This window comes from Phycodurus eques, chromosome 4, assembly GCF_024500275.1.
Source record: "Phycodurus eques isolate BA_2022a chromosome 4, UOR_Pequ_1.1, whole genome shotgun sequence".
NCBI lineage: Eukaryota > Metazoa > Chordata > Actinopteri > Syngnathiformes > Syngnathidae > Phycodurus > Phycodurus eques.
This window is the reverse complement of record NC_084528.1, coordinates 2701750-2721477: the sequence shown is the minus strand read 5'-3', so window position 1 is coordinate 2721477 and position 19728 is coordinate 2701750. Positions and strand designations below refer to the sequence as shown.

Genomic DNA, 19728 nt, shown 5'->3' with positions numbered 1-19728 from the left:
CAGGATGGGAAAGGTTAAAGAGGCGGCTGGAGGCAATGGCACAGTCATTGGGGCGGTAGGGGGGAAGAGAGATGGCGAGATCCTTAATGAAAACCGGGGAGAGGTCGTGATATTCTTCTGGGACCAAGGCGAGATCGATAGGAGTAACTGGTGACTGAAGCTTGCTGGAGGTCGGGACTGCTGAAAGAAGACGGTCGGAGTGACGGAAGTGACTCCAACTAGTGATTGACAGGTGGGTCCAATCTATGGCGGGGTTGTGGTTTTTTTTTTAGCCAAGGGATACCAAGGACTAATGGAGTCTCCGGGGAAGGAATAACAAACAGCTGGAGGGTTTCACGGTGATTTCCTGAGATAAATAGGGTGAGCGGTGCAGTCTGGTGGGTAACAGGGGAGATGACTCGCCCGTAACCTTTTTAGAGGACAGGAGGGGTTCGAGGGATAGCTGAAGCTGACTTGCCAAGTCCACATGAATAAAGCTGTCATCTGCGCTGAGGGTGGTTGCAATCAGGACCAAGGATAGATGAGGAAATGGTCATATGGGTTAAGAGCAGGCAAAAGAGTTACTTTGGCTCACCACGGTGCTATCGGGTCGTAGGGAGCCCTGTCTGTTGATTTTTATTGGGCAGTTAGCGATGAAGTGACTTGGCTGTCCACAATAAATACATAGCCGTTGATAGAAGCGGCACTGACATTCCAGGGGTCTAAATGATTTTTGCCAATTCAGTGGGGGGTAATGAGGAGGCGGCAGAGGGTTCTGTCATGAACGGAACAGAGAATAGGACCCAAAAATTCACGACTCCAAAACAAATGGACAGTTTCCAAAAAGAGAGGTTTAATATACGTTCATAGGTCGGTACACAAGCAGGCAATCCAAGAAAGGCAACAGTATCCAAAAACATGAGGCAAAGAGGCGAGGTCGATAATCGGAACAGGGTCAAATCTTACTGTGAGTCTGTGACGTGGAAACAAGGAATGCTGGAACGCGATGACAAGGTACAACGAACTGGCGACGAGAGGGAATGAGACACGAGGTTAAATACAAGGGGTAATTAGGGTGAATGAGGCACAGGTGGTGAAGATGCTCGCAGGAGCAGGTGTGTGTGAAACAGGGGGAAGACAAAACCCAGAACACACACCCATGACAGGTTCAGGAGGCGACGAAATGGCTTGAGGTGCTGTGCCCGTGGAAGGTGTAATACTGTGTGTTGTAATCCGTTTCTCTCTTGCTCTTTCTCGCTGACGAATGTCCAGCTGGATTGCTAAAGAGATTAATTCCTCAAGTGAGGGGGATCCTTCCCTGGCTGCGAAGTCGTCCGTGAGAATTCTTCACCAGTACTATCCATCCATCCATCTATTTTCTGAGCCGCTTATCCTCACAAGGGTCACGGGAGTGCTGGAGCCTATCCCAGCTATCATCGGGCAGGAGGCGGGGTACACCCTGAACTGGTTGCCAGCCAATCACAGAGCACATACAAACAAGCAACCATTCGCACTCACATTCACAAACCGGAGTGCCCGGAGAAAACCCACGGGGAAGAACATACAAACTCCACACAGGCGGGGCCGGGGATTGAACCCCGGTCCTCAGAACTGTGAGGCAAACGCTTTAACCAGTCAGCCAGTCAGCAGATGTACTTAGATGTACTAGCATCTTGTCTGTTGATGTGGGCGTTTTGATGGACGAGCGCTTCCCTGAACACCTCTGGTGTCGCGAGGTCCATGTTGGCTAGAGTATTCTGTCATGATTTGTAATCGTATAATATTGGACTTGACCCAAAAGCAGTGGGAGGCGGAAGGAGGAGAGGAGAATTGTTTATTAAGGAGTTGCTCCAGGTAGTATTTCCAATGCATGAGGGTGGTCCGAAGGAGCAAGGAACAGGCAGAAGGTGGAAGCGTGAGCAGGTGGACGGGCTTCCTGGCGTAGTTGAAGCAGGCAGTGAAGAGGGAGACACGGACGGAATACTGGAAGCGGAGAATAACACCAGAGGATGAGTACAAGTGTAGATAGCCAGGTAATCAACTTACAAACATGAAGAATAGTCTCGAGAGTCGGCCTGTATATCATGGACGAGTGTGAATACTCTGGCCCCGGATCCCTAGGTCAGGCAGGCTTAAAAACAGGCAGAGAAGAGTGCTGATTGGGAACAGGTGCGCAGGCAGTGATGATTGCAAATTGGGAACAGATGCACATGCGAGGGGGTGGTAATTGCTGGGGGGAGAGAGCGACAGCTGAAGCAGTACATCAAGCATGAATGGGAAATAATTCCACTTTCAAAGCGTCAACAATAAGTGTCCTCAGTTCCCAAACATTTATTGAATGTTTTTAAAAGTGTCATGGTCTGTGTTTTGGTTTGGGTTGTGTTTAGTTTTGTTCCTTGTTTTCCTGTGTTCCATGTTTGTCGTGTGCTCACAAGGTTGTTGTGTCCACCTGTTCTTGTCTACCTTGTGTCGACCAATCAGCTCTCTCCACTCGTGTCTTGTCCAAGTGTTCGTCGTTGTCTCGTCAATCTGTTTGTATTTAGTTCCCTGGTCTCTTTCAGTTCTTGTCGGTTCGTTGTCGTCGTTTGCAGTATGTCATTGTCAGGTGTCATTGTCCCTATCTGTTCTACGTCCTACTCACCATTAATAGTTTGTTTCCAGTTTTAGGTATTTAAGTGTTTCTTTGTTACTTTGGTTTGATTGTGGGACTTTGTTTAGTTTTGCTCTATCCACGTTCCTTGTTGGCCGTTTTTGAAGATTAAATATTATTTTTTGAGACTCCCGCACTCCTGCCTTGCTTCCCTGCTTCCCTGCACTTGGGTCCTCCGTGTTCTTGCCTTGCACTCCTCGCCTTCGACCAAACCCCAAACGTGACAGAATGAACAGACCAGAACAGGACTCAGCGGGAAGAAAAATGGCGTCACCCTGGAGACCACCAAACTGCCTCCCACCGTCCTCAGCCTGCCAACCTTACCTACCCTCCTCCAGTAAGCCCTATCATTCTGTCTTTTCTGTCCTTTTCATCTGTGCCCCCTACTTGTCCGAGTTATTCACCATGCCCTACTATTTTACATCCACATGTTTTTTTAGATTCAGATTTTTCTGATAGTGAAGATGGCACAGATTTAGTTAACCTCCTGTCTGATTCTGACTCTGACACAGATTTAGATTTTTCTGGTTCCTTCCCTTGTTTATTCCGTCCTTGTCAGTTTTTGTCACGTCTCCCCGTTTCCAACCCAAGTTAGTCCAAATCCTTTCCGTCTGACCTTTTCTTGGGCACCCGTTTGGCCATCTACCCGGGACCGCTGCGTGGTGGCCAACAGAGGCGCCCAAGTAAAGGTCAAATTTTGCCTTCTCGTTTTATTCCCCCTTTTTCTCCAAGTCACTTAATTTTTCACCCGTTCCCACACGTTCCACGGCTCCAATTAAGTTACGTCTATTCAAACCTGTCCCCAAGCGTCCATGTTCAGTACCAGCCATTTTTCCTAGTTCACCTTCCCGAGTCCCTGTGCACTCTGCCCCTCCCGTACCCTCTACTCCCAAACCTCAATGGCGGCAGGCTGAGGAAGCGACTGCAGGCCCTGTTCCTGCTCCTAGGCAGCTGCGCCAGGCTCCCGTTCCTGCCCCTCAGCAGCTGCGCCAGGCGCCTGTTCCGGCTCCTCGGCAGCCGCGCCAGGCTCCCGTTCCGGCTCCTTGGCAGCCGCGCCAGGCTCTCCTTCCGGCTCCGGCAGCGCTCGTCCAGCGGCCACCACCCGTCCCGGCTCCGGCGGCGCTCGTCCTGGCCCCTGCATTACCGTCCGCCTGAATGGCCCTGTAAAGACCCTGGTGCTTGGCGTCCTGGACGACCTCCTGAACCGCTCAGCCAAGCACCTCACCTCGGGTGGCCTGGATGGCCACCAGACTTACCTGAGGAGTGAACTCCATCCATCCATCCATTTTCTGAGCCGCTTCTCCTCACTAGGGTCGCGGGCGTGCTGGATATATAACCAGTCGGCCACCGTGCCGACTGGTTATATATATATATATATATATATATTACACAAGCTGCCATATCGGTACATCTCAATAAATTATAATCGTGTCTAAAGCTTAATTTAGTTAAGCAGTTCAATTCAAAAAGTGAAAGTAATATTCTAGAGATGCACCATACACACTTAAATATTTCATGATTTTTTTTATTTATGTATAATTTTGATGATTATATTTTACAGCAAATGACAACTCCAAATTCACCATCTCTTGAAACTTGAACATAACGTAACAAACTATTATGAAACATTCACTCATTCATTCATCTTCCATTCCGCTTATCCTCACCAGGGTCGCGGGCATGCTGGAGCCAATCCCAGCAATTGTCGGGCGAGAGGCAGGGTCCACCCTGAACTGGTCGCCAGCCAATCGCAGGGCACATAGAAACAAACAACCGTTCGCGCACACATTCACACCTAAGGGCAATACACAGTCTTCAGTCAACCTACCATGCATGTTTTTGGGATGTGGTGCCTATTATGAAATAATGGAATTTATTTCTAATGTAGAATTTAGGCAGGAATTTGCCCTCTGGAAAGTATTTTCCCAAGTGTTTAATGACTCTATATGTCTGAGTACTGGAAATCAATAGAGTTTTCTACCATATTTAATTTTTTTTAGATGTGCCTGTATATGATTACTATCATTTTGGATACAGTTACGCACACAGAAACGTTCCAACAATATTTTATTATTTCATGTCGACACAATATTTGGTTAACATTTTTTGTCGTTCATCGTTATTTGCAAGTGCCACAACAAACCGTTCTTCAGTGAGTCAGTCCTTACCCTCCATGACCGATTTATGATTGCGCACTCGGTATGAATAATTTACCCACAATGCATTATGCGTTTAACACGCCAGTAAAACTGTATTCTTAATGTGTAAAAAGGCATCACACATTATGTGGCCCAAGATACAGTTGCCTGTGATTATACACTTGGCCAGCAGGTGGTTTCATGTGGACATGAAGCATCGAGAAATAGACCATTACTCGAACAAATGGCCGGAGTGTTACGATGCTTCATGAAGCTTCATCTCGCCATAACTACTTTTGGTGGGCCTCAATGGTCCTTGCTTGAACCCCAGGGGGTTTCAAAATATCCCTGTTTGAATGCATTTTATAATCTGTTAAATGATAAATAACTAAGAAAGTCCCAAATATCATTATTCAGTTAATACCTACTACGCAATGGAAACAGTCATACAATGCATGCAGTATAAAATTCGGTACAAATATATATATATATATATATATATATATATATATATATATATATATATATATATATATATATATTAAATGCGTCTATTGTTTCCAAATAATATAATACATTTGCTTAACAAATTTACTTGTATTACAGATCCAGCATCATGAAGTAAAATTGATTAAAACATCAATGTGAAAATTATTGATAACAATAATGCTACAGAGTAATATACTATGTAGTACAGTATATTATGCCAGTATGTTGAGGAGCGTGATTTTCTAACGGACAACCGTCTAATGATGCAGTCAACAAATTTTACAAAAAAATAACCTTCAAATGTATTCTGGCTCCCTCTGTTGAAGTTCCCAGTCATTGCTGGTGCGCTCCTTGTCCATTTTAGTCTCTGCCTGTCAACCCCGTGGAATGTGCGACGTACATCATGCAGACACCAGGCACCCCGCCCCCCCTCGCTTCCACACACCCATCTGAGTGTTCAGCCTATGCTCTGCAGCTCACCCTTCTTATACGACACTCTTTCAAAGAAGTCTTTCCTCCATCTTTGTTCCTCCCAAAAAAATCCAGTGGCTGTCGCTGACTTGGTAAGTAACAAATACTGTATTAATATTCTCAGCAACAACTCGGAAAGTTGTAGTTGTGAGAAATTCCACTATGGAGACTGAGCATGTTGGGCGTCTATTTTTAAAAGCAACCCCGTCCAGTGCTGGAGCACATCAGTCGCAGCTAAGATAATCATTCAGCATCTAATAACGACAATGCCAGGAAATTACTGTTGTCCATCTTTGGAAAAAGATACAAACACTATTATGTAATCACATGTTCAATGAATATTTATTTTTAACAGAGAATGACAAATGTTTATATTGGCGCTTCCTGCACATACAGTACACTAGGCTGTCCCTGCATATAATAATTTAACTGAACTAAAGGAGTATACTTTTTAAACCAATCCAATATACATCAGTCCTAAATAATTTCAAACATGGATGTTAAACTGCACTTAAAGATATATACTGTGTATAACTTGCTTTTTGAGCCATGTTTACTCGTTTAAAATGACTTATTTTTCATTAACATTACATTACACAGGTGGAAAATGCTTTTTCAAGTTCTTGCTGCAATGTAATTTCACTGTTTAGTTTCTAAGGGCCATATGATCAACAGTTAAGAATCATGATCAACTAACTGTACACTGTACTTCTTAGTGCAGAAAAAGATGCAAATGTTGACAGCAGCCCATCCACTACAAAGCAACTGTAATTGAAATGCTTACACCAGCAACTTTTGCTTTTCTTTGTTTTCATCAGTGTGTGTTTAAATCAGCAACCACTTGGTAATGTTTGTAGTGAACATTATGAAATACATTATTTCCTGCCCATTCTTGACACCATGAGAACACACTTCCCTTTTAAAAGATATTTGAAACGAAATGCACTGTGACAACGATGCCCAATTGTTAAACCCTGAATAATTTTTAATCTTCCACTGGCGTGTTTTTGCCCCTTCTCCAAGGTGACCCTGTACAGGATGTCCTCTACCCCTGAACTGTCCCACCCCCTCCTCTTGACAACCCCACCCTCATTCCACTCTGCCATCCCTGTATACTCATCTGTGGAGCCCAATGGTACCGCTTGTCAGGAGTGGGAGCAGGCCCACCATGTTCTCTTCCACTTGGGGAACATGTCTCTGATGCTGGGCCTGCTCATCCCCACCATGCTTGGTCTGCACACGATTCTACTTCGCCTTCTTCTGGTGACAGGTCTGTCTGGAGCGCCACATTCTCGTGGTATTCTTACTTTTATACTACAGCTGGAAGCTGTCATAGTTTTATTTTTTTTCAAGATTTGCATGAAAATGTTGCATGAAAATGATGGTCCCTTCCTTGTGTGAAGGTCCAACAAACAGGAAATTTAGGAAAAAGATAATGGTGGAATGAAAATGTATTTACATGTTTATATTCCACTTGGAATTAGACGGGAGACAGGAAGCTGCAAGATTAATAGGAAATGTGTTTGTAAACGGTCATTTATTTATAGTCTATTCAAAAAGCCATGTCTCAGAGGGATTGAACAAGGAAACGGGGTCAAGTAAGAGAAAGAGAACACAAAGTATTTGCCAACCTTTTTTTTATTTCATTTTTTGCAGTTCCCCCATTCTAATGTTTAACATCACCAAACAAATGTTAACATGAAACAAAGATCACCCAAGTAAATATAAAATGCTGTTTTTAAATAGTGATTTTATTTATAAAGTAAAAAAAAATATTTTAAAAGCTACCTGGCCTTGTGTGAAAAAGTAAAGGCCCCAGAAACCTAATAACTGGTTGGGCCACCCTCAGCAGCAACAAATGAAATCAAGCGTTTTATGTAACTGGCAATGAGTCTTTCACATCTCTGTGAAGATAATTTGGCCCACTCTTCCTTGCAGATGTTTTTTTAATTCAGCCACAGTGGAGGGTTTTCTAGCAAGAACAGCCATTTTAAGGTCATGCCACAGCATTTCAATCGGATTCAAAACCTTATTTTTTTTTTTTTTTTGAGCCATTCAGAAGTTGACTTGCTGGTGTGTTTTGGATCGTTGTCCTGCTGCAGAAATCAAGTCACAAACTGATGGCTGAACATTCTCCTTCAGGATTTTCTGGTACAGAGCAGACTTCATGGTTCCATCAATCACAGCAAGTCGTCCAGGCCCTGAAGGAAAAAACAGCCCCAGACCATCACACTAACACCACCATGTTTGACTGCTGGTCTTTTTTTCTGAAATGCTGTGTTGCATTTACAGCATATATATCTCGACACACACCTTCCAAAATGTTCAGCTATAGTCTCGTCAGTCCATATTCTCCCAAAAGTCTTGGGAATCACTCAGATGTTTTTTGTTTTGTTTTTTTCAAAAGTATGATGAACCTTGGCGGCACGGTGGCCGACTGGTTAGAGCGTCAGCCTCACAGTTCTGAGGTGCGGGGTTCAATCCCCATCCCCGCCTGTGTGGAGTTTGCATGTTCTCCCCGTGCCTGCATGGGTTTTCTCCGGGCACTCCGGTTTCCTCCCACATCCCAAAAACATGCATTAATTGGAGACCCTAAATTGCCCGTAGGCATGACTGTGAGTGTGAATGGTTGTTTGTTTGTATGTGCCTTGCGATTGGCTGGCAACCAGTTCAGGGTGTACCCCGCCTCCTGCCCGATGACAGCTGGGATAGGCTCCAGCACGCCCGCGACCCTAGTGAGGAGAAGCGGCTCAGAAAATGGATGGATGGATGGATGATGAACCTTAATGTCCTTTTTGGTTAGCAGTGGTTTTCGTCTTGGAACTCTTCTGTGGATGCCATTTTTGCCCATTCTCCTTCTTCTTGTTGAGTCATGACCACTGACCTAAACTGAGGCAGTTCGTGAGATGTTGTCCTGGATTCCTTTGTGACCTCTTGGATGAGTCATCGCTGTGCTCTTGGAGTAATTTGGTAAAGCTGACACTCCTGCGACGGTTCACCACTGTTCCATGTGTTCTTCATTGCTCACAGTGGTTTGTTGCTCTTGAATTTGTTTGTATCGTGGCATTTTCTTCCAGCTTTTAGAAATGTTTTGGCCAACTTAATTTTGTCGGATGTTCTATTTAAGTGATTTTTTGATTTAACAGGTCTGAAGGTAATCAGGCTTCGGTGTGGTCAGTAAAAACGAACTCAGCTTTTCAAATATTTTGATTAGCCACAGTTAGTTTATATTTTAACAAGAGGGACAATTACTTTTCCTTACAGGGCCAGGTAGCTTTGAATTTTTTTCCCCCTTAATAAATAAATTCACTATTTAAAACCTGAATTTAATGTTTATTTGGGTTGTCTTTCTGATATTTACTTTTTTTTTTTTAACTCTAATGTTAAACATTAAAGTGGGAAAACAATGCAAAAATATAAGAATCTGAGAAGGGGAGGAATACTTTTTCGAAGCACTATATATTTTGTATAGGTATTTTGTATGTAAATGTATTCTGTCATTAAGCTGTTTGTGTTTCTCATTTTTTTGCACCCTGTCAGGATGTGGCTTCTTCATTGCTTGGGCAACATTGTACAGGTGTAACATGGATGTGATGGTTTGGAACGTGGTTTTCCTGGTGGTCAACTTCATGCACTTGTTGTTTCTCTTGTACAAACGTAGGCCGGTGAGTTATGTATTTCTGGTAACTAACGTCATTTGGGGTGGGTTGTGTGTCTTTATTTATGCTGAGGATCCAGTCTTTGCATTGTCTGAGGAAGAAGGTTACATATCCTCCTTGGTTTGGTTCTGCCTTGGAGTAATGGGATGCAAGTTTGATAAAATAGAAAAGTACCTCTAGGGCATTTGGGGGAGGTAATGGGCCCACAGCAAACTGACAGAATCAGAGCAGGAATTTACAGTACAATATGAGACCTTTCCTCTTAAGCCATTGAGCTTTTCTCAACACTAGGAGGTGTGTTTTGAATAGACCAGCTAATATACTGTATTTTTATGTCAATTTAATAACAGCTTGTTATGCAAGGAATAAATTAATACTGTCTGCTCTGTCAGATTAAGATTGACAGGGAGCTGAGGTCGGTGTATAAGAGGATGTTTGAGCCCCTGCGTGTGAACGAGGCGCTGTTTCAGAGACTCACGGGACAGTTCTGCACCATACAGACGATAAAGAAAGGGCAGGCCTATGCTGCAGAAGACAAGACCTCTGTGGACGAACGACTCAGCATTCTTCTCAAAGGAAAGTATGTTCTGTTTCATGACTATGTTACTGCGTTTCTTAATCATAATCAGATGGCCAAACATTAGTTTAGAAAGAGAATATGTTTCAATATATTAATGATTTTTGTTTTGGTCTGACTCTTTTTTGTTTTAGCAGTCATTCTGACTTCTAAATTTCTGTGCAACAGGATGAAAGTGTCCTACCGAGGACATTTTCTTCACAACATCTATACCAATGCCTTTATTGATTCTCCAGAGTTTCGGTCCACTTTAATGCACAGAGGAGAGAAGTTCCAGGTATTAATTTTATAAAAATGTAGATATTATATATATAAATAAGTCAAAACAGATGGGCCTTATTAACCAATAACATATTTCAATTTTTAATCATTTTAAAGAAAGTTCATCTAAAAGAATTATTAAACTGTCAGGAAAACAACTTTCACCTTTATTTCTAAGACCACACTTAATGTAGTATAAAAGACCACACTTAGTGTAAAAAACACATCATATATATATATATATATATATATATATATATATATATATATATAAAACCTCTCTATCGTGGGAAAGACCAAAAAAACATTATGTCTAAGGACATTAAGGACTAGATTGTAGACCTCAACAAGGCTGAAATGGGCTGCAAGAGGGTGGGTGAAGAGGAGACAACTTCTTCTTTTCCTTTCGGCTTGTCCCGTTAGGGGTCACCACAGCGCGTCATCCTTTTCCATGTAAGCCTATCTCCTGCATCCTCCTCTCGAACACCAACTGCCATGTCTTCCCTCACAACATCCATCAACCTTCTCTTTGGTCTTCCTCTTGCTCTCTTGCCTGGCAGCTCCATCTTCATCATCCATCTACCAATATACTCACTATTTCTCCTCTGGACTTGTCCAAACCATCGAAGTCTGCTCTCTCTAACTTTGTCTCCAAAACATCGAACCTTGGCTGTCTCTCTGATGAGCTCATTTCTAATTTTATCCAACCTGATCACTCCGAGAGTGAACCTCAACATCTTCATTTCCGCCACCTCCAACTCTGCTTCCTGTTGTCTCTTCAGTGCCACTGTCTCTAATCCGTACATCATGGCTGGCCTCACTACTGTTTTATAAACTTTGCCCTTCATCCGAGCAGAGACTCTTCTGTCACATAACACACCTGACACCTTCCTCCACCCGTTCAAACCTGCTTGGACCCGTTTCTTCACTTCCTGACCACACTCACCATTGCTCTGGACGGTTGACCCCAAGTATTTAAAGTCCTACACCCTTGCTATATCTTCTCCCTGTAGCCTCACTCTTCCCCCACCACCCCTCTCATTCATGCACATATATTCTTACTTCAGCTAATTTTCATTCCTATGCTTTCCAGTGCATGCCTCCATCTTTCTAACTGTTCCTCCATAGCATAGCCACTAATCACATTACACATAACACCCTCAATTTCAAGTTTCAGCCTCATCACTCGATCTGATATTCTTTTCACCTCCAAGACATTCTTAGCAAACTCTTCTTTTAAAATAACCCCGACTCCATTTCTCTTCCCATCTACACCATGGTAAAATAATTTAAACCCTGCCACTAAACTTCTGGCCTTACTGCCTGCTCTCCTGGACACACAATATATGAAACTTTCTCCTTATCATCGTGTCAACCAACTCCCGAGATTTTCCTGTCAAAGTCCCAACATTCAAAGTCCCCACATTCAGTTCTCGGGTCTTTGCTTTCCTCTTCTCTTTCTGCCAAAGAACCTGTTTTGCACCTCTTCTTCTTCTTTGACTTCGACCCACAGTAGCTGAATTTCCAACGGCGCCCTGCAGGTTGACGGCGCCGGTGGCGAACGTTGTTAACTCGGGCCACGACCGATCCGGTATGGAATTATTTGGATGAACGCTCATATTTGTTTGGCAAAGTTTTAAGCCGGATGCTCTTCCTGACGCAACCCTCTCCATTTATCCGGGCTTGGGACCCTCCTACAGTTTGCACTGACTTGTGCCCCCCATAGGGCTGCATTGAAGAGGAGAGAACAGTTGGTGCGGTAATTAGAAAATGGAATAAACATAAAATGACTGTCAATCTCCCTCTATCTCTGGCTCCTCGCAAGATTTCTCCTCGTGATTTATCAGTGATCATGACAAAGGTTAAGCCTCAGCCCAGAGAAGACGGCGTTTCTGGGTGTTGTTGATAAATGGGTTTTGCTTTGCATAGTAGAGTTTCATGTAGCGCCAAACTGTATTTATTGACATTGGTTTTCTGAAGTGTTCCTGAGCCTATGTGGTGATATCCTTGACACATTAATGTTGGTTTTTGATGCAGTGCAATCAGAGGAATCAAAGGTCACGGGTATTCAATGTTGGTTTTCGGCCTTGCTGCTTACATGCAGTGATTTCTCCAGATTCTCTGAACCTTTTGATGATATTATGGACCGTAGATGATGAAATCCCAAAATTCCTTGCAATTGTACGTTGAGGAAAATTGTCCCTAAACTGTTCAACTATTTTGTCACGCACTTGTTTACAAAGAAGTTAACCTCGCCCCATTTTTGCTTGTGAATGACTGATGCAAATATTTTACCAATTCCGTTTTTTTCTGTCAATATGGGTTGCTGTGTGTACATTAATGAGGAAAAAATGAACTTAAATGATTGCGATTGGCTGGCAACCAGTTCGGGTTGTACCCCGCCTACTGCCCGATGCTGGAGCCTAACCCTCCTGGGTTAGGCTCCAGCACGCCCGCGACCCTAGTGAGGAGAAGCGGCTCAGAAAACGGATGGATGGATGGATGAACTTAAATGATTCGAGAAAATGGCTGCAATATAACGAAGAGTGAAACATTTAAGGGGATCTGAATACTTTCCCTAACCACTGTGTGTGTGTGTGTGTGTGTGTGTGTGTGTGTGTGTGTGTGTGTATATATATATATATATATATATATATATATATATATATATATATATATATATATATATATATATATATATATATATATATATATATATATATATATATATATAGACACATGGTCCGGGCCTGCCGCTTTGTTAATCTTTTGTTGTTTGAAGATGCGTCTCACATCCTGTTCATGGATGGTTAACGCAGAAGTCAGAGGTGTGATTGTGGTCGGGGGTGCGGCCGGATGGTTGTGTGGTGTGAAACTGTCCTTTTCAAATCTGCAGTAGAAGGTATTCAAGTCGTTGGTTAGTGTGCTATTGTTCTCAGCTTGGGGGGATCGTCGCTTGTAATTAGTCAGCGATTGGAATGCATGCCAGACTGATTTAGAGTCGTTTGCGCTAAACTGTTTTTCCAACTTTGCTGCATAGTTCCTCTTTGCAATGTTAATTTCTTTAGTCAGCTGGTTTCTAGCTCGATTATACAGGGCCCTGTCCCCGCTTTGATATGCGTACTCCTTAGCTTGGCGAAGCTGCTTAAGTTTAGCAGTGAACCACGGCTTGTTGTTGTTGAATGTGCGAAATGATTTTGTTGGTACACACACATCTTCACAGAAACTGATATAGGATGTAACAGTGTCCGTATATTCATCCAGGCTGCCAGCTGAATTTTCAAAGACACTCCAGTCTATGCAGTCTAAACAGCTTTGAAGTTCCATCTTGGCTTCATTGGTCCACTTTTTCACTGTTTTCACTGTAGGCTTCGCACATTTAAGTTCTTGCCTGTTCGTCGGTATTAGGTGAATTAAGCAGTGATCAGATGAGCCCAGGGCTGCACGAGGTATAGCACGGTATGCGTTTTTTATCGTAGTGTAGCAGTGGTCTAAAGTATTATTTTCCCTGGTAGGACAGTCGATGTGCTGCTTGTATTTAGGGAGTTCGTGGTTGAGTTTAGCTTTGTTAAAGTCCCCGAGAATAATGAGGGGTGAGTCCGGGTGTTTTTTTTTCAATTTCGTTGACTTGTTCGGCGAGCGTTAGCAGTGCGGCGTTTGTGTTAGCTTGAGGCGTTATGTAGACTCCAGCCAGTATGAATGATGCGAACTCACGTGGCGAGTAGAATGGTTTACAGTTTAAAAATAGCGACTCCAAATGCGGGCTGCAGTGTGTGCTGAGCTCCGTGACGTCCGTACACCATTTTTCGTTGATATAGAGGCATATCCCGCCGCCCTTTGTTTTCCCCGACGATTCCATGTCGCGGTCCGCTCGATGAATGTGGAAGCCGGGAAGCAAAGACGGCGCCATCGGGTACAGCGTCGCAAAGCCAGGTCTCCGTGAACACATGGCCGCGGAACGTAGGAAGTCTTTACTGGTCTTTAACAGAAGATGAAGCTCGTCCATTTTGTTGGGTAGGCAGCGTACATTCGCGAGGTGGATCGACGGGAACGCCAATCTGTGTCCTCTCTTGCGGAGTTTCACCTGAATGCCGGCTCGCTTCCGTCTCCATGCGCCGAAAACCGCGGACGCCGCTCCAGTGAGTAACTCGGGGAAAAAAAACTGAGCGGATTTACGAAAGTTGGTGACAGAAAGTCCGGAGTAGCCTCCTTTATGGTTAGCAGGTCTCCCCTTGTGTCAGTGAGTCGTGTAAGGTCTCCAAAGACGGACGAAAAACACAAAAACAAAAACAATACGAGAGAGCGCGTTCCCGAGGCGACCACACTGGTAGGCGCCATCTTGGAACTATATGCCATATATATATATATCTATGGTAAGCGGAACCGAAGATGAATGAATATATATACACACACACAAACACACACAGACTAACAAACACAGTCTGACATATCCTTGCAAAAAAAAACAATACTTCTACTTCTTCTACTGCTCAATCGCAAATGTTCTTTCAAAGAAACTTGAAAAAAATGAAAAACTGTTTTTTCAAACTATACTTACACTTTCTTCTTGTAAACGCTGTATGTGCTAAAGAGCAAATGTGTTCATAATAACTATTGGTCAATGAGGCTCATTGTCTGATTTGTCTTTCTATCTCCACCTAAATTATTATTAGGTCCACCATTTTATGTGTTCTGTCCTTATTTTCTTATGACTAATAGATAACCATTATGGCAGAGGAGAACTGTAAATTCCTGTGCTGGTCTCGAGAGAGACTCACCTACTTCCTGGAGTCAGATACCTTCCTTAATGAGGTGTTCAGGTACCTCATTGGTAAAGACATTACCAACAAGCTCTACTCTCTCAATGACCCCACACTCAGTGACAAGGTCAGCGCAATATTATTTAGAAGATAATGGCAACATTGCAACAATTTAACAATTCTTATGGTTCGGATTTGTCTTGCAGATTGTTAACTGATTTTGTTGTTGGTTCCCAGGCAGTGAAGAAGATGGACCGCCAGCCCAGTCTCTGCTCGCAGCTATCTATGATGCAAATGCGGAACAGCATGGCCAGCACCAGTGACAGTGATGATGTCCTTAATCAGATCCTCAGAGGAGGTTCTCCTGGCTCCTCTCTCCGTAAGTCACAGTTTATGGGTCAACAACCATATGGCTAATCGAAGCTATCCTTCTTCTAGAAATATATACAGTATATATTTTTTAGTTTTTCAATTAATAATGGATACATAATTAAATACTAATATTTGCCAAAGGTTTGCCCTGATTATCGTCAGAATTTATATTTCGTTAAATCATTAATTTATAATAAATTTTTTATTTATAATCATAAATATCCATAATCTTGTTCTTTATTCTTGTTACTTAGTGCTTATTTTCTTTACTTATGACTTGGCTATTTCTGGCATATGTTTCAAAATTTTGTTACTATGACCTAGGGCAGCACCATTAATATAATTTTAATTGTGATCACGATTTTGGCTTCCATGATTAAATGAGCCTGATTGTCTGTGATTTTTTTGCATTTAAAATACTGTGATTTTTGCATTTAATATGCGGGCACTGCTGCATTTGAAAAGTGCTTCATTTGCAGCAGTGCCCGCAATCTAGTCAGCCAGCCACCAGAGGGCGAACGCATGGTTAAAGCTTCATTAAGGGCGGTCACCGTGCTTTGTGGCCAATTTGAAAATGAAAGCTTAAAATGGCATTGATGTCCAATGTGGTAATATATGAAGCTTTTATTTTGAAGTTGGCCCTGTCAGCACGTTAGCGGAGAGGTGGGTGTCACGGTAAGACACTATGAAAGGGACTGCTAGCAGAAATCCGTGTTTTGTTTCTAAATACATACACGGTGAATGACTAGTTAGCACATCTGCCCCACAGTTCTAGGGTTCTGCCGGTGTGGAGTTTGCACGTTCTCCCCGTGCCTGGGTGGGTTTTCTCCGGGCACTCCGGTTTCCTCCCACATCCCAAAAACATGCGTGGTAAGTTAATTGAAGACTCTAAATTGCCCGTAGGTGTGAATGTGAGTGCGAATGGTTGTTTCTCTCTATGTGCCCTGCGATTGGCTGGCGACCGGTTCTGGGTGTACCCCGCCTCCCGGCTGAAGATAGCTGGGATAGGCTCCAGCAGCCCGTGACCCTAGTGAGGATAAGCCGTAAAAAAAATTGATGGACGGATGGATGTTTGAAGTGCTGAAAACATATGCAAAGACTTCAAGAACAAATGAGAGCTAAATTGTTGAGATATAGTTTAAGCATCTTTTTCACCATTTGAATTTTCCTGATTTTGTGGACCGGGCTAAAACACATCCCCGTGACATTGGGTCCTGGGGTGTATAATTTCTAGCGCGAGTTCCCTCCCCCACTATATAAGTACAAAGGTTGCTCAGTTGTGAGTTAGCTGTGCTTAGCATCCATTACGAGGCCCATTTACCCCTCCACCTTGCAGTTAGCAAGCTAAAGATGACTTCAGCCCGAAAATGCGTATTCGTTGGATTTCGTTGGAAATAAAAAAAACGATGGATTGACTTTTTAAAGACACGCAGATGGCGAGCTGAACATCAACATCACCAGCCAACTGCAGTTTCATTTTATGACGGATAGTTTTGTAAACTTTCACTAGAGACAACATGGCTTCGGCGGTAACTTGATACTAGTGAATGGGGCAGTGCCGACTGTCTTACTACCTGGGCTTCCCCCTAGTGTGCCGTGTTCAACTGTGACATTATGTCACCAACAATAACCACTCAATTTTGAAGTTGAACCTCCAAACGTGATTTTACATCGTATAAGCGATCACGCCCTCAGTATGTTTGATTCCTTTTGGCGCATCCATTTCGACACGCCCAGACAGCTGAGAGGTGGCCCTTATTACTCAAGTTTTGAAACCTGATTTTATATACTTAGTGTTTTTTTTTTTTTTATTCATTCAAATGTGACGGTCTTGTTCACATTAGTTTTGTCGGTGGTGCGTTGAATTTCCATGACATTTTTTTGGGTCTACTTAGTGCCACTTTAACAATCGTTGTAGAGGCTGCCTTGACTTCAACTTTTCGTTTGGCTTGACCACAGTAAAAAAAATAAAATAAAAATAAGTTAATAGAGAGGGAAATCACAACTGTCCAGTTCTTTGCAGTTTGTGACCATGCACGAGCATAACAACGGACACGTATAGCCGCCCATGACAATTCGTTGCATTGACGGGGATTTTCAAATGAAAAGTCGATACCTCCAGCCTAATGTTATTGCGTTTTATGCATTAACTATATTTGCTCCCATTAAATTGCAATCCGTAATTGCACTTAGTAATAGCATATTCATTCAGTTAGTCCTTGGTAAAGTAGATTTTTTTTGGGGGGGTACATTTATTTTTTATATAAATGTCACCAGGGCCCCCCTCTGTCATGTTTGATGGCTAATGATATTAAGTTCTAAGTGAGGTGGGTTCGTCCCTGGCCGCGAGCTCGGCGTGGCTGGAGCGTACGGCGAGGCGATGGGCACGCTTGAGTACAGATGCAGGTCGTCAGATAGTTACTTGTATACAGCAAAAACCTGGAGGTACGACAGTTGGCTGGTGCATCACAATCAAGTGTCAATACTCAGGCGACGGCTTCCCGGAACTAACAGGCATATATGCAGGCAGTGATGAGTGATGATTGAAGACAGAGAGAGAGAGAGAGAGAGAGAGAGAAAGCACCACCCAAGCTCCAAAGGAGGAACTGCAGGGCATATATCATGACACTTAGCAGGTCTTATATAAAAACAATAAATTAATCTCTTACCTCTGCATCGTATTTTTATTGAACCAAAACGGCAAAAGTGATTTATGCACTTACCACATTTTCACCTCTTTGTACTCCTGTGCTCGCGTGGCCTACAGTGCCCGCATTGCATCACGTGATCGACGCATTGGGCGGCACTTGACGCGGACACGGCAAAAATTGTTGCTGGGCGTAAAATGCCACGGAGATCATCCCTCGTGATTCGTGTTTGTTTTAGTCACCTGCTGTGATGACGTACTCAGCGTTTCCCTTGGTTCCACATACCACCTACTCCGTCGCATTCTTGATCGATTTTGCAGTATAATTAAACGTATCATCTCGTCATCTTGGTCCATTTGTTCTTGCAGACACTGTTCCATGGTCGCCGTTGTTGTTGCTTTGTTCCTTGTTACGGAAAGTAAAGTTAAAACGGCTACCGGAAATGGCCATAAAATGCAGAGAAAACTCCACCCTGTGGTGTCATAGCCTATACCAACGGTAGCGACACCCCTGACTTGGAAGAGAACTGCAGCGCGCATGGGTTGCGCTCGAGTATAAAGGCAAACTGCCGCAGTGACGTCAGCATGGTCGCCGTCCGCACGAGGATAAAGAAACCTTAAATCAGTCATAAAGCACAGAGGATTGTTGGCCTTCAAAAAGATTTTAGTCGTGAAGAGAGGCTCTTTTTGTTTAGCACAAAGGCTATTAACATTGTAATGTGGCAACAGTTTGTGTTAATGGAATCCCATCCTGCTTTTTATAGTCTGATAGAATCCACATCACCATGTTCTAGGATCTTGAGGAGGAAGCACTGTGGATATTATCCCACTGAAATGTGAATTATTTGTTGTGTAGACAAAGGGTTGCCTTGTTTTGTGTTGGCCTAGGATCTCAAAGTGTTGCAACAATGTGCAAAATACATTTTTATATCGAATTGCTGAATATTTGTGCTGTTGTTTCCTATCTAGAAAAATCACCAGGTGTCAAGGCCTCCACAAAAATGAAGCCAATTGAGGAAGGTATGGAGGATGATGTTTTTGTTGATTCTCCTCCCTCCAAGTCCTGCCGTCTGTCGAGGACATCCACTGAGGAAGTCTAACCTGGAGGAAACAAACATACACACACCTCTAAGAAACAAAAAAACATCCAAGCATCCAAGAACATCCAAGAAATATAAAAGATGAACAATATAGTTTCGACCAGTCATATTTTTTGCAGCATGATGCTGAAATGTATTTGTTTTAAATATCCAATGTCATTATTCTTTGTATTGTGAAAATTTTACTTTTTAATTGTTAGTAATATTTGGGTTTCTGGAGTGCTTGCCCACCCATCAAGTGTTAAATTAAACAACCAGTCAAGTTTATTGAATTTTATTAGCTGCCTACTTTTTATAAAAATTTGTCAGTGAACAAACTGTTCTGAGTTTCGCGGCATTGTGACACAACATTATGGCTTTGCAGTTTGTAACTTGTATGTTTAGACTCAGGGCTCAACATACAGCCATACCTAACGCTGTCTCTAGTTGTCTGTGTAATTATTGGCCCAGCCTACAGTGTATGGGGTGACCAGTAGTAGCTCACTTGCATCAGACCACCACCTCAAAATTAGCAAATTTCATCCATCCATCCATTTTCTGAGCCGCTTCTCCTCACTAGGGTCGCGGGCGTGCTGGAGCCTAGCCCAGCTGTCATCGGGCAGGAGGCGGGGTACACCCAGCCAAT

At 43.1% G+C, this 19728-nt stretch overlaps 1 protein-coding gene across 2 annotated transcripts; it reads left to right on the top strand.

Moving 5' to 3' along the window:
* The first annotated feature begins 5712 nt into the window (after nucleotides 1-5712).
* On the top strand, nucleotides 5713-19522 carry bves (blood vessel epicardial substance). 2 transcript variants are annotated; one of them, XM_061673624.1, is made up of 8 exons: nucleotides 5713-5819; nucleotides 6751-6997; nucleotides 9268-9392; nucleotides 9887-9966; nucleotides 10132-10240; nucleotides 14944-15111; nucleotides 15222-15363; nucleotides 18973-19522. In XM_061673624.1, the coding sequence occupies exons 1-8, from the start codon at nucleotides 5721-5723 to the stop codon at nucleotides 19101-19103; spliced, it is 1101 nt and encodes a 366-aa protein (XP_061529608.1). In that variant the 5' UTR covers nucleotides 5713-5720; the 3' UTR covers nucleotides 19104-19522. The 2 variants fall into 2 exon arrangements, with proteins under 2 accessions (XP_061529608.1, XP_061529607.1); XM_061673623.1 differs by having other exon boundaries at nucleotides 9779-9966.
* The last annotated feature ends 206 nt before the right edge of the window (nucleotides 19523-19728 follow it).